The following is a 15,919-nucleotide window of genomic DNA, read 5'->3' as shown; positions in this document are numbered from 1 at the left end:
GCTCATAATTAACATTTAGCAAAATTTAGCTCACTCAACACAAAGTACCGCATTTGCATTTTTTTTTTTTTCTGCGCAAGGAAATGGTCATTCAGGGACACAGATCCACAAAGCTTGAACCCAATCAGCTTAAAGGTCCTTTCTGAGCATTGGACATCAAAATGAAAGCAAAGTCACTTTTTTTTTTTCTGTGAATATTCTACTTTGGTATAGAACTACCTATTGTATATTACACATGGGTCGCTGCTATGTTAAGACTTGCGTTTCCTTCCAAATGCTTAAGCTGTCAGACACACTGCTAATAATTTTGTCTGAATAACATCCCCTCGGTTTGATCCTTTTCCACATGTCTTCATTAGTAAAACTAGGCTTGAGCTGGTCGAGGAAATTCAAATTATGCATACTTCCACACGGACGCATACACACTGATCATAAAGTCATAAACCATCTTGAGATGGTGTCACATGTACATCAGGCCAATGAAGATCTGTCTTTTGCTCTTACAACTGGTGCTCGTGCAAGAAAGAGCTGCTGCCCCCACCAGTGGGTGTTTGCTGCCCGGGAGAGGAGAAGCTTGCCAGCGGGATGACCTTGACGGGGTCCTCCTTCTTACTACTGCAGTGTCTATCCAGAGTGTTGTAGAACTGCGGACGGTTGATCCCTTTGTCCAGCTCGTCTTTTTTGGGCACAGACCTGCCCAGGGTATGGCGGCCATCCATAACCCCCATGCTGACCATGTTAGCTTTTACTCCCCGAGCACAGCTTTGCTGGAAGCCAAAAGAGGCGAGGGTAGGACTCAGGGCGGCGGTGACAGGGGTGGAGATGGGGCTGTTGCTGCCAGGACCCTGGAACTGGGCCAAGGCTGGGGGCATCCAACAGCTATCGGAGTGGCCCAGTATTAGACACTCCTGGGTACAGGTCTCAGAGGCCTCAGCCAAGGCTTTCTGCAGATTCACCTCGATGGCTGTGAAAGGGAGGGAGAAAGAGGGGGATAAAAACAGATTTAGCACAACAGGTCGAACATGTAAAAAAGTGTTGTTGAAATGCAATGATTTTACAACAAGGTGATGTAAAAGCACAAATTGAACTCATGAATCATAATCCAAACAGAAGAAAGTTGTCATCGTATCAGTGGTTGACCCACAAAATGTCAGCCTTTTAGCAAAATGAAAGTCAGTGATAAATGTTTCATTTCATCTTCTAATGAGAAAAACAGCAGCAGAGCATTTAATTTCCTTTGGTATTCCCATGACTCTGTCTGTTTACCTACAATATGCAATGAATTCCCAGTAGCTTAATTAGAGTTTGAAAAAAATATGTCTTGCTGTTTGTGCCTTAGATTGACATTACAGTTTTAAATATTTAATGAACATCTTAACAAAGTAGTGTTTATTTTAATCACTGTCAAGGTGGCACACCTTAAACCCTGTGATCTTCAGGAATCCTAAAGAAATCTCATGAAGAAAAACTTAAATACAAAGCACTGGGGAAAATAACCCCCCCCCCCAAAAAAAAAACCTACTGCCATTGTCCCATGATATTGCCAGCATCATTATCATATTCATGTACCATCAACGCACATTGCAGTAGCATTTACTTTGCATGCATAGGGAGAGGGAAAAATCTAAAAGCTGAATGAAGAGGCGGGCGGGCAAGGTTAGGCACTCAAACTATCTTATCTCATTATCCCTGTACTGACAACACATGTGGAATGAGTCTGAGATGAGGCCTCGGCATTGAGCCTTTGCAATATAGCCTGTCATGTTGGATAATTAGAATGTGAAACAGGGTGCACCAAAGCAACCCTGCGCCTGCAGTGTTATGTTTCTGAAGCCATGCAAAGGAAAGGAGGGTCCTCATTCAAACATCACATCACTCCTCTAGGCCTCGGCATCAAGCTGTCATGTAGAAATTATTTAGCATATTTGCATAAGTAAGAATGCTATAAATAATTAAGCAGTCTAAGACCCCAGTACATGGGAGCAAGTATTTCTTTCACACACAGTTTAGCCACTATATTGCCCTTTCGATAGCCATCTGCTAAAATTCCCACAATCTTGTTCATTTTTTTGTTGCTTTCCATAAAATGAAAATTAATCTTCTGATTACACGATGTTACTGTGGGCAATCCAGCTTCCCAAAACTATCTAGATTGTTGCCTAACGGTCCAGTGAACACTCTATTTTTGTATTTCTGTAGTACCAAGGATTGAATACCATGGCATCAACTTTAATTATGAGAGCAATGTCTGAAAATGAATCGCTGGGTATAAATTGTGAGGATATATTTGGAGTGCCCACGTGGAGTCAAATCTGTCCTCTCCATATTGAACTGAGCTGTGGAGCCGGAGTGTATAAATCCCCTGGGTGGTAAATGTGTCACCTTTCAGAGGGTCACTAACTTCATTAAGGCAAAAATGGATGCTGCTTTCTCATTCTCTGAGCTAGCACAATAGGGCCGAGCCAAGTCTTGGCCGTGCCCCGACGCAATCTTTCTCCAAGTGTTTTCCGTTGTCAGTGAGACTGTTTCAGGATGCTGATGTGTTTATTGAGGTAATGTAATTAGCATAAATGTCCTATTACCCAAGCATGCACCCAGACACAAACAAATGTTGCCTGTGTTTCTTTGTCCTCCTCAGATTTAATTGATCCACACAGCCAAAGGTGACGCTGTCTTTAGCGTGGCTCACATCACGAATGAAAGCGGCTCTGTGGCTCTGTGACGCTGCACAGCTTCAACTCATAGAAGCTCTATGTCAACAGCCTTCAATGCCGACAAATTTCATATGAAATATTTCCCAACCAGCCTCTCCAAAAGACATGGGCCTGTACTATTTTCTATTCCAGTGGGATAGTTTCGGATAGGCGTTGGGTTTGGGAGGGAGGGAGCGCGGCGTGAGTGATGTCGCTGACAGCTCTCGACGCTTTCGTCAGCTAGAGGTATGCCGCAGCCTGCTTGTGATGCCGCTGTCTTTTGTATTCAGGGGAAACAACTGTACCCCACGGAGCTTTCGGGAGAAATCACACATCACTGACGCCACAGATCCCCCCCGATGCTGTGAACGCTCCTCTCCACGTTCCTTTCAAGGAAATTTGAAATGGCAGACAAGTGGGGATAATGGCAAACAATGGGGTGTAATAGATGGCACGACGGAGATCAGACCCACTGTTCTCATTTGGAGATGATTCATTGTCACTGCGCAGCGATGATGATTGGAAAAAAAAATCTTAATACCTGAGTCACCGCATTAGAACATCTTGCATGAATTCAGTCACAATTCAAAACTTGTACAAAGTTAAATGATCTTCAACTCGAGTTCAAAACTGTCTGTTTGCTGTTTTTTTTTTCTATTGTAAGGTAGTGTTATATCTTCAAAGGCACATTGCATTCTGTGTGTGTAACACAGAATCTGTTTTTTCTGCATTACAAGATACGTTTGAATAACTTTCTCATGTTTGCTTTTGAGCATTTGCCTGAATGGCTCTTGTGTCACCACACAGTCAGCTTATATCCATGGTGCTTGCTGCCCTGCTGGTCTGTCAGATAGAGAAATATCAGCAGATCGGAGTACAAGGATTCTGATTAGCCAATATTACTTAATGACAAGGCTATTTCTTTCAGATTTAAACCTGAACTAAAATATAGCTATTGAAGTAAATGGGCATCTTTGCTTCGATATACGTGAGCTCAAGCATGAATGTGGAACGTCTCCATCATTAGAAGACACTAGTGGAAAAAAAGTTCTTTAACAAAAGAACACATTGTTTCTTTTGCTTATTTTGCTGGTGTATTAGAGCTTTATCTGTTATTATACATCCTTTGCTGTTTTACTCAACATTTTGCTTTTAGGCATGTGTTGGTATGCAGGCAGATTTGCATGTATGAATTTCATATTAGTCACATTTATTTTTGTTAAATTCAAAAATTATTTATTTGTGTGATTAAAAATTTTTTTATTTTCTATTGCAACACACTTCTCTACTTCTCCATACTTGGAGTCGCTACTACTGTTTCTTGGCTTCGAGTTGATCTTATGGTCATAAGCAAGGTCAATACCAGCGGTAGCCTACGGCAGTCTTGTTCTGCAACATCAACACATCCAATGGCCAGCCGTAGATCGAACACCACTTCATCCACCTTGAGCTGACCTTCTTGCTTATATGGTCAAACCTTGTACTCTCTATGAACATTAAACATATGTAACAAGTATGTTGTTTAGTCTTTTTTGTGTCCACTAAGTAAAACAGAAGGCTAGTACAAGATGAACTGGACAAATAGTGTGGCCACATTTTTAGAAACGTCTTGTGATAAAATTCAATGCAGTTCAATATCACAACAGAAAACTAAAATGTATGTACAACTACATGCCTCCAAAGATCTCAAATAAAAGTGAATATCATTACATTCAAAAACATAGAATATGAGCCAACTGCTGTCCTATATCACATAAGAGTAGTCGTCTCCAAATTGGAATGTTGCAGGTTTGATTCCCATCTCTGCTTGTCCACATGCCAAAGTGTCCAGGAGCAAGACACTGAACCCAAATTGCTCCCAAGGGATTAGGTGCATAGCGACTGCCTCCATTGGAGTGTGAACGCGTGTGAGTGAATGGGTGAATGTAACTGATGATGTAAAGCACTTTGGGACTGCTCAAGTAGTTGAAAAGTGCTATATGAGTGAAATTCATTTATCTTTTTTTTAACTGTGAAATTTTTCAGGGTTAAGCCAGTGCAGTAGTCAGTGAGTGTGTATATAGACAATCATGTTCCTCCCATAAAAATACAAGTTGACTGGCTGCTCAACAGCATACAGTTGATCTTCCACCCACTTGTTCAAATGCATTTTTCAGTCAGCAGGGTTGCAGGTGACACAGTGATAATAATGCCATTTACAGTACAGCTTTAACACGGAACCATCACGGACATGCAATGTTCGGATAAATGAAGCACTTAACCCCTATGCATGGCACATCAATGTTTTCCCTACTGTGATAAATACAGGATTATGCCTATGCTGGTTACATTTGTTGTGTTTATGACCTGTTATAATCCTGTTTTGATGTTAAAACAGCTTATAATTTGTAAATAATGAGAGCAGTTTTAAGCCGACGCTACTGAATTTTGATTGGAAGATTGATATACACAATACAATGAAAATTGGGAGCACTGTGACACTGTCATACCTCAATGTGCTATATCCTCAAGTTTTTTATGAAACTATTTTACTAATTAAATATTTATAACATTGGCATTTTGTGCATTCAGTGTGTGTGTGTGTGTGTGTGTGTGTGTGTGTGTGTGTGTGTGTGTGTGTGTGTGTGTGTGTGTGTGTGTGTGTGTGTGTGTGTGTGTGTGTGTGTGTGTGTGTGTGTGTGTGTGTGAAATCTGCTCATCTCAACGAGTACTGGTGACAGATGAGACAAAAGCACTCGTGCACACTCAGGACCAGATGCATATTAGCCAGCTGACTGGGGCTTTTCAGTACAATAGTATGAGATATTTAACATGACAGTTGATGATATTTACTGACAGAGCTTGTTACATCTTGATGAGCTTCACATTAAGGTCTGCACACATACCACAATTCAACTCATTATTTCAGCATGCACAAACTCATTATTGCTAATTAAAAGGATAATTGCATGCATCTAGGACATTAAATTTGTTGAGCAGCCATCAGGAAGGTGGACTAGGCCCCTGACTCATCCTACAGTGTTAATTGGTAGAGTCTTTTCTTTTTTTTTTTGCCTGAAACCTTCATGCATCTAACTCGTGTATTGTCAAATGGAAAATAACATCTTGTGCACTGTTCTCATTAAAGCATGCATGGTCATGAGTGCATCTAAATAATCATCTTTCTATTCTTATTTTGTGTTTATTGTCCCTGTGGGTTGTTACAAGATGCAAAGTTGTTATAATTTTACCTCCAAAGGTTTTTTACTCAATCAATGCTGTGATAAAGCAAACTGCAGTCATAGATATTGGAGAATTTAAGGGCTTATGGAACAAAACAAATCAGCTATCAAAAGCAGCATTACCTGGTGCTCTGCCTCTCCATGTTGGTTAATTTGAGATCAGGTTTAATTCTGCTAGTTAATAAAAGAGGCTCAGAAAAATCTGCCCTTTTTTCTTGTTTTTTGCTTTTTCATCAAGAGTTTCAGGATGTGATGCTGCTATCAAATGTGAAAAAAAAAATTGCATTAGTGCTATTATCATCGTATTATGCTTTCTGGTTTGATAGGGATGAGAAGAGAAAGAGAAGAAAAAGGGTACACAAGCACACATCCTTTCTCTGGAGGGAAACCAATAGATAAAAATACAAGAATATGAAAGAATCTTTCAAACAAATAGAATTTCAGTCGAAATAATTGGGTTTGTAATTACCCAGACTTTATCACTTCACTTGGCCTTATGCCCACTCCAAACGTAAAATCTGGATAAGCAAATGGATGGTCATTAATAATAATAGCGCTATTAAGAAGCCTTGGTGTTGCTCTGAAGAGAGAGAGACGCCGTTGCTTTCATCGCGGCTCTGGCAATCATCATTTGAAGGAGAAACGGTTGTCTCACTTTCACAGAATTACAAATACACGGCATCTCACTTACATGCTGGTTGCATCTCACCGCCCTCCCTGTTTTCCAGAGGCCCATAAATATGATGCACACTTGTGAGTGATTCATGATATTGATGATGGGCGCTCAAACATGGACTCCTGTTGTATTTCAGAAACAGTTTTCTGAAGGGAAAAACATTGCATACCTGTAAGTTCTGCATTTAAATGACTTTGGTAATGAAATAAGGATATGCAAGCGCTGAGAGGTCTGTGGCCCTGGGCGATAAAGCCCGCATATATGACAATCACACTGAAAATGAAATTTTCAGTGCATGTCACTCTCAAATGCTATTTGCTTTCTTTACTTTTCTCTGGAAGAGGAAAGTATAATCCCCGGTGAAGGCAATAAGAGCTGTCATTGTCACTGCTGCCAAGGGCATGGAGGATGAAGTAAATATTCTATTGTAGCAATAAAAACTTGGCATGGGCTTTGGAAGGCAGATCAGGTATGACACAGAGGTCAGCGGTGTCATGTAGGAGGATGACGTGCATTAAGATCTATGAAATGTGCTGAGGTAAACATTTGGTCCTGGCCTCTTTAGAACTGTATTTAAAAACAATTTTCTCATCAAACGTGTAATAAAAGCCAGACTGCCTCTATACAACCTGCCTTTACCCACTGGCCATTCTCATTGGTGATTATGAGTCTTAGAAACTGCCCGCCAATAGATGTTAATGAGCGCCTTCGACAATAGAAGGGCGGATTTCTCCCCTGAAACATAAATTTCGAGCAATTCTTTGTAGCAGCGATACAAAGTAAGATATAAGAAACGCCACAGCCTTTGCTCACCCTTTTTACTTCTAAAACAAATAGTGCCAGATGTAATGAATGGCCTTTTTTAAAAAGAGACAATGTGACGCAGATAAGAAGCGAGCAGGGTTGTCTATATATACTCTAGACTAATTACTTTTGATGCATTTACTGAGACGCTGCTGACAACGGTGAGTCTCTGAGCCACATACGTATTTATCAGCACTTGTGGGACCTATACAGTTTCTCGCCTGTAATCCATCTAGCCTTGTCTTCTCTCGACCCCTTTTGCTTTCCTAGTGTTTGACCCATTGTAACAGAAAGTAATTGCAGGCAGAAAACAACATCTAATGATTACTTTATCTGGGAGTCTGAGAGAGAGTGAAAAGTCACAGACAGGTACTTTCAACAAAAGGAGGAGGCCCTTTTTGTTCCCGACACACAATTTCAGACAACAAAGAATATTATTGACTTGGCAGAGATTAGAACACCAAAACAAATAACAAAGCACAGAGAGAGGACAAAGTGCACAAAGAGAGAAAGGATCTCTTGAACAACCAAGTGCCAAACACTTGCTTCTTTCTTTTTGTTGCCATTGATTAAAACTATGTTGTAGGCTGAAACACCAATTTCTCCCCTGAGATAATACAATACACACCGAATGTACGGGCTTAATTTAATGTAAATTCATTTATTTCCAAGTCACCTTTGTTGTCAGGGAGACAAAGAGAAGAAAACATCTAAATTTCCATTGTGGCCAAGCATGAAATGTTTACAAAAAAAGAACAGACCTTGACATCAACCACCACAATTGTGTGATTTCCATCAACAGAGAGCACAGTTGGGAGGCAGAACACAGAAACAGTTTTCTTACACTTGACTTTTTGTGTGTGACATTGGTTGATTACATCTCCTTCATTATGTCTGGACCGCTATTGGGCCTCCCCACCCGAGGACAAGATGCCGGTGTCACCATCAACACAATCAGGCCTGGCCAAATACCCAGCGTGGGCCAGATAGATGAGAGGTGCAAACACCATAACAATCTGCAATCAGCGCTCATCACCACAATGACACATGGAGGAGGAGGCACAGAGCTGCTGTGGGGGGTAGAAACACAAGAACTGCTTGTGTAGGTGTACACACACACAGACCCACTCATACATACACTGATGCTCTCCGCATTAAATCTCACACAAGGTTATCCATTTGTTCTTTTTTTCTTTGGAAATCTGTTTTTTCGCAGGTGCTTTGTAAAACTGCAACTATACTGTGCAGCTGTGTTGTTACAGACAAGGAAGCAATACATAAATGTATATTTATAAGGCCAAAAAAAATAAATAATCCACCTTAAAATTCATTGCACATCAATGAATGTCTGGAAATTTCCATATAATGCAGATATTGTGAGGTCTGGGAAATGAGAATAATGAGTGAGAGGAAGTGAAAATATTTTACAGGGATTAACAAACAAAAGGAAAATTGGCTGATTAGGTGGGACCTGACGTGGCAGTCTGATATTTGCAAAGAGATTGGATTGTTCCAGCAGGGATACTATCTAAACAATGATGATTTTTAGGAAATGACTTTGATGTAAATATGTAAATGTCACTCATAACGGTCTTAGCTCTCTTTTTGAAATCAAATTAGAAGCTTATTTCTGGCATAAGCAGGTCTTCAGAGAATAAAAACCTGTTGCACCGAGAGACGGCAACAACTGGATAGTTTCAGACAATGAGCAATAAGAATGAGGCCCTTGGTTCATATGATGGAGACTATAGAGACACAGTGCACAGCAACTACCAACACGTAACATCCTGTGTCATGTAACGAGCGAATTCATCACACTGACCCATTGCCCCCAATTATTATGGAAAACAAGAATGAATCAAATTAACGTTGAAGAAGCTCTCAGAGCTGGCGGCCTGTCTGTATTGCCGGCGGATACAGCAGGAGAAGAGAGGGTAATAAACAAGGTGCCACTGTATATGCTATATATCTTGCAGTCATTGATGATTAGCTCTGTTTTCCCTTAGCCATACATTACTGTTATTGCCTCCATGGCCAGGCAGATAGAAAGTGGATACAAAGGCATCGTGAAGCCCATCTTTCAGCTGATAACTGACAGGCTGAAAACCACTCAGCACTGGCGGCAGCATGGATCCAGAGCATGAGTAATCTGGGCATGGCGAAAATTGTAATCTCTTATGTGACAGTGCTGAAAGGGGACCTGATGTACAGTTTTTGTGTTTTTTTTGTGGATATATTTATTTTTTCTTTCTGGAATGTTAGTTTATTGTTCAGTGAGATATTTCTGTGTGAAATCATTCAGTGTTTCCATAAATAAAAAGGCTCTCTTCAAATGTCAACAGCTCGGGTCCTGGAGTTCTGTCCTGCTTGGCAATCCTGAAAGTGTGTAATCTGTGTACAGTGGCGGTGTCGGAGGCAGACACTCATGCAATCCCTTTTGGCTTTTCTTCTCCTTCACCCTCTTCAAAATATTTTAGCAGACAGCTTAGGCATGAATGCAGACTGTATACGGTATTAGTCACACTCATTAGTGATGAGCAAACTTACATTTGCAATATCAATGTGTAGCGTAGCATGGTAAAGGTTTTAATATGAGGGGCAGACTCTCTCCAGATCCCCCCTGAGCATGTACACTTTAAAGGTTTTCCTTTTCCAAAGCACCACAGACCCTCCTCCGGGGACAACTATTAATTTTTCACTGAAACCTCCCCTGAATAATGAATTCTGTCCTATTTATATGCTGTGATAAGTCCACTGAATGTCTAAAAAGGGTTATCGTGAAAAGGGTAAGGCTTTCAGAGAAAGACCTGTTCCTGCTTAACATGTTTAATTCATCCACGTCGCCATGTTCTTGAGAGCAGAAGAAAAGTCATATAATGTATCACTGGCAAACATGAAAGAAGACACAAGCGGCACATTCAATAAATCACAGCTTTACTTTTACTGTTTTGAAGTTGCCTGTCACAATCCTCCACCAGTCGTTGAAAGTTCAGATGCATGCGTTTTACTCCTCTAGGCCCCCGCTGACAGATACGCTCCCACTAAAATCACAGAGGTACTCAGTGGCTCGTGTTAATGTTTCTGTCACTATGCACTTTATTTGGGGTGTGTCGAGTGCAGACATTGTCAACTAACATTCATAACAGAGAGAGCGACGGATTCAGACACACGGCGGGAGGGAGCGAGTTAGTGTGTGCAAAATGGCTGTTACTGAAACATAGGCATGGGGGGGAAAAAAAAAAAAGATACGTGTGAAGTTAAGTCCATAAATAATGCAATAAAAACTGGGGCATACTTCAAAATCTGTGAGGAAAGAAACAACTGCTCAGGGAGAAAAACATTTTTGATACTTAAAATACTTTGATACTTAAAATAACTGTTGCAGTTGTGACTTCATTACGCCGAGATAGAAGAAGCCTCATTTTACTGCTGTTTGTATCGGCACTCTAAGCAAACCAAGCCATTCATTATGGTTTTCCTGTCAGACCAAATAACCATAAGGCTCCACATGAAAAATAAAAAAAAAAGAACTTCTTCGCTCACGTAAACACAATTAATTGGCATTGCAGACATTATTACCAGTATCACACAGTGCTGCTGACATAAATAAACTGTTGCACTCTGTAAATGTGTGTGGTGACCTCATTTAAAAATTAAACCACCATTACATTTGATAAATATATAAACAGTTATAACTTTTTGCTTCATATTCAAATGTGACACTTTGAATTTCCAGACATTAGCCAATTAATGATCATCATAATGGGCAATTCAGTGTCATAGGATACTAATAATCTTTCAATTCTTATTATTTGCTGTTTTAAATGTAATTATATTGCTTTCTTCAGAGAAAGTAAACCTGTTGGTCTCAGTTTTTAGCGCTGCTTCCATTTATATGGCAGCTTTACAGTTTCACTTTGGCTTTGGAAGAATCGTATCAAGGGGGGAAAAAAAACAAAACAAAAAACAAGTACGATAATGAATTAAAAGGTCAAAAGCTGAAAGTGGGCTCACTGATTATCGTCTGTCTGTGGTGGTGAGCAGAAAGCTCCAGTGGTTACAGCTGTCCACAAAGCTGGAGACAGTGGAAATAGCCACGCAACAACTTTGCACCACAGAGACCGCCAGCAACCCAATGACCTCAATGTCTTTTATACTCTTTAGCCCCGAGCTCTAACTATCAGATATAAACACCCAGCATCTTTGATTTTGTGTGCCTGTCATGGCCCGAGGACATCTGTACACATATTTTATCCCGTGGTGCCAACCTCTTTGTGTCAGTTGCTGCGTCCTCTTCTAGCACCACACACACACACACACACACACACACACACACACACACACACACACACACACACACACACACACACACACACACACACACACACACACACACACACACACACACACACACACACACACACACACACACTCATGAACAGGCGGCGGTGGTGTCACATTTCTTCTGCCTGGCGTTTAGTATCCATTCTGCTGTTGACATGTCTTAGCAGAGCTGAGCAGTGGCATGGAGAGGCAAGAAATTTACAATAGAAAAGAAAGACTGAAGGGACAAAACTAAAACAAACAAAAAAAAAACTCTTGGATGTCACTAAAATGTCTGGGTTTTGTAGAATTACAGTAGAAAACTGCTACCACCATCGCTGCTGTTATGACGACATGACTACAGCCAATTTCATCCTGCACTTTGTGTCACTCACAGACATAGTAGCTTAAAATAGAGACTGGCTGTAGCTCAATGTAATGCAGTGTGTAAAGGCACCAATAGCCATCTCTATGATAATTTCCTATTCACCACGAGCAAAGACATCAACACTGATACAATTCATTTCCTCTTTATTAACTGGTGTGGAAATGTTGGGAGCAGCAGAAGTGACTTTTCAAGTCTTTCAGGGTTGAAGGGTGGTCGAGTTTGTTTTACGGGTGGGAGGAGATTGCTACCAGTATGGAATAGATGATTCTCGCAGCCGTGTATTCAGAATAAAGCATTTGGCAGATATAATAGCATCAGTTTCCTTGAACATTCGCTGACCTCTTGACTTTTAAAGAGACACCCCGAGTAAAAGTCCATCAGAGTCAAGCATACACATGCCTTTGTAAGAAAAATAAAACCTCACCTCTTTCTCTCAACCTTTGGCAAAGTTACCGTATCTTTGATATTTTTGGCACTGCTTGTTTGAGTCTCACGCGTGACGTCTATTGTCGAGTCCAGTCAATCACAGTGACATCCAATTCACTAAAATTGATGACTTGTCACTTTTATCTTGAGTTGATGTCCTTTATATTTTTCCTTCTTCCTGACTCTTCCTCTTTCCGCCCCGACATTACTAATTATTCCAAACTATCAGGTAGACGGTTTCAATTTCAATTAAATCTCATCTTGTCGCCTGACCTTGGGGTGGAAAACACGGTTGCTCTGTCGGCCCCGAATAGTTCCTCTGGCAGTTATGGGTGTCATTTAAGATTTAAACTCAATTTGAGCCTGGTGTTGGTGAATACACGATGAGGAACGACTGTGGTCAGTCTATGTATTCTGGTAGGGCACTTAACGTGATAATTGAGAAGGGCCCAATTAAAGCTCTAAGGCATAACCGACGTCTCCAGCACACAGATTTATAACCATATGTTGCTAATCACGCTGTCTGCTGGGCTGTGAATCTTCATATGTGAATGTTACCATGATGCATTAGGTGAGGGTAGATATACAATTTGAGTTTTGGCTATACTTTTAACAAAGCAGTATACCTGAATAATAGTAATTGCAAGTGCATTGAATTCTTAATAAATCATAAAAAAAAACACCTTCTTGAAAGACAGAGTAGCTCTACAAAGTGACTGTAGAGGTTGCTGGAAAAAGTAAGAGAGGGCACCATGTATATAAAAAAAAAAACCAAAAAACAATTATGTGATATTGACAGCAAGTGCAATCAAAGGCTCCCCTGCCAGACTCAATGAGGTGCCAATCAAGTGAGTGTGTCTGCCTCACGTTACTGCTGCTGCCGCCGCTGCCTTTCATTTCAGAGTCAGAGGAGATTCTGCCGTAGTGAATCATCAGTCAATAGTTCAGAGCTGATGGTTAATGCTGATTGATGACATTCAATCCCCCACCCCTCCAAACATTCCCACCACCCACTCAACAGTGGTTCCCGTCTGCAGTAAACGTACAGGGTACATACCAAAATCAGGAGAGAGAATCAAGAGGAAATAAGTCAGCAGGCATTCATAATTATTATTATTGTTGTTGTTGAAATCAGAGCAGAGTATAAGTCTTGTTTTGATAGATCTATTTTCAAACTATAACCTTAAAGTCCCTGTCACTAGGTTTTGAAAGCGTTATTGTTTATCTTTCAAGAAACGAGTTGCTCATCAAATCTTACCAAAGGTCGCATGTGATTGATTTAGGCCCTAATTAAAATGATTATTAAAATAAGTGATTAAGCACGGCATGCCTCTTCATCATTGTCCCATAAAAGCACGTGGATCAATATGCCATTCAACGAACAGCACCAGCTAAAACAATGTGCGGAGATTGAGGAACAATTGAGTACACGCATGTAATTAAAGCGATTCTATCAAAGATGACATTTCTATCATCCCAATACTGATCGGAGCTCTTCGCTTCCCTCCACTCAACCATCTTGCTCATAACCTGAAATAATAGAACAAGATCCGATCTCCGCCAAGAAAAAAACAGTATCCTAATGTGAATTTATGTGAAACATGACAATACTAACCTGTAACAGGCACTTTCTAACCCAGAAATGTCAAGCAGGAGGAGGAACTGCGCAGCGAAACACAAGTATGATATTGAATTGGTTCAGAGTGTCACCCTTAGAAAGAAAATCAAAAAGATTCTGTCTCCCTCTCCTTCCGGGTCTACTGTGTCTCTTACCTCCTACTTTGTTTGTATGTTTCCCAGATTGTACTCTGATCTTGAGGTAATGGCAGTATTGTGCTTCATTAAGACAGGTTAGAGTTTGGGGACCATCCACTGCTATCTGTCCACACAACAAGAAATAGGCATTGAGGGATACAAAGTAAAAATAGACCTTATGCTTCACATCGTCTGATGATGACTTCATACCATGGTGTCTACTGCATTTGGAGCTTTACCTCTCTTCAGCTCTTTTCCCGTACATCTTATTATAGTTTCACTCAAGGATAGTAACTATCCATCTCTTTGAGTCTAACAAACTCATTTAATGTTTTGCAAACTTGTGACCCAGTCAATTTTGTTCATAAATCATTATAGAAAGGTAATCAGAATTCATGCTTCATATTAAGTTGGAAAACACTGCACAATGCATGCTGCATTATTGTTTGAGAGACCTTCAAACAAACTGAATTGTTGAAAAACCTCCACTATTTGTTGAGTGGTTAGATTAAATCTCCTTTGTTTTGATTACTCTTTAAAACAGAAATAGTTTTCGAGAAAGTAAAGTTGGGCAAATACCATTTTCAAGTGGTTTTACAAGCTGGTATTTCTTACTATTTCCATTTGAATTTGTATTTGATGTTGTTATTAGTAAATAGATTTAGAGCTTTTCTCAGGGTTTATTGTTGCTAATCTAATCCTTGACCTGTAGTAATAATACATTGGGAGAAAGCTGCCAATCCAGAGTGGCAAAAGGTAAATAGTTACAAAAGAGAGAGAAAAAAAAAAACCTTGAAACACTTGCCCATCAAAACAATTATCAAGAGCTCAAGTGCTATAAGTAACAAATTGGGGAGATTTTCCATTAATACCAACTCCCTTTCTGCTCTTCAGTCAGGCTACACTTCTCAGTGAATGCAACAAAGAAGTGTAAACTCCACTGGCAGAAGAAGAAAGAGTATTAATTTTTCAACCTGAAAACTGTAAACTGAAAATACCTGTGAAGTGGATAATTCTGTCTGGGGGAGACATGTATTTTCCCCTTCGTTGTGTCAACACAACCTCTTTTGAGGTGTGCAGCGATGTCTGCATAGGCCTGATAAGTCTCTTATTCTTAGCAAAGAGTAATTTGCAAAATGCAGACGGCTGTACACAGACTCTCCACATTGTTAATTAAATCATTCTGCCTTTGATGTTTTCTCAGGTTTTAATGGGAATATAACCAAATTAAACAGGATGCTGTCTTCTCTTGTTGTGAAAAGAATGATCCATGGATGCTGCATCAATTATTGAAGCCGAAATACTGTAAATAAATTAAATTAACCATAAATAAACTGCATCCCTTCCTGCTGTGAATAAAGTATTGTTTTCCTCTCTAAACCTGTCAAACCATGGCATGTGAAGGCAAGCATACATTATACTCGTTTTCCTATTTTATCAAACAATCATGAGTCCCATATCTGTATAAAACGTAAAAACACATGTGTGTCTGAGACAAACGACATGATGTGTTTGCTTTACTCTGTATTCTTGTAGGACTTGAATCAACAACTCTGTGACAGTCTTCATATTATATAGCAGCTCCCACAAGCTGGATGTGCTCCCAGACCTTTTTAAAATTTCAATATATTTT

General features: G+C 40.1%; 1 protein-coding gene across 1 annotated transcript in view; it reads right to left on the bottom strand.

The window, feature by feature from the left end:
* Positions 1–500: 500 nt before the first annotated feature.
* pcdh11 (protocadherin 11) overlaps positions 501–15,919 on the bottom strand; it is a gene marked incomplete at both ends in the record, with an annotated part of 117,901 nt that continues 102,482 nt past the window's right edge. The window contains one exon of the mRNA XM_080502502.1: positions 501–964. Within this exon, the coding sequence (XP_080358628.1) occupies positions 501–964 (464 nt within the window). The remainder of the gene's footprint in view (positions 965–15,919) is intronic.

The sequence above is a fragment of the Blennius ocellaris genome, assembly GCF_963422515.1.
Source record: "Blennius ocellaris genome assembly, chromosome: 9".
NCBI lineage: Eukaryota > Metazoa > Chordata > Actinopteri > Blenniiformes > Blenniidae > Blennius > Blennius ocellaris.
The sequence above is the reverse complement of the archived record's forward strand: the minus strand, read 5'-3'. Positions and strand labels throughout refer to the sequence as shown.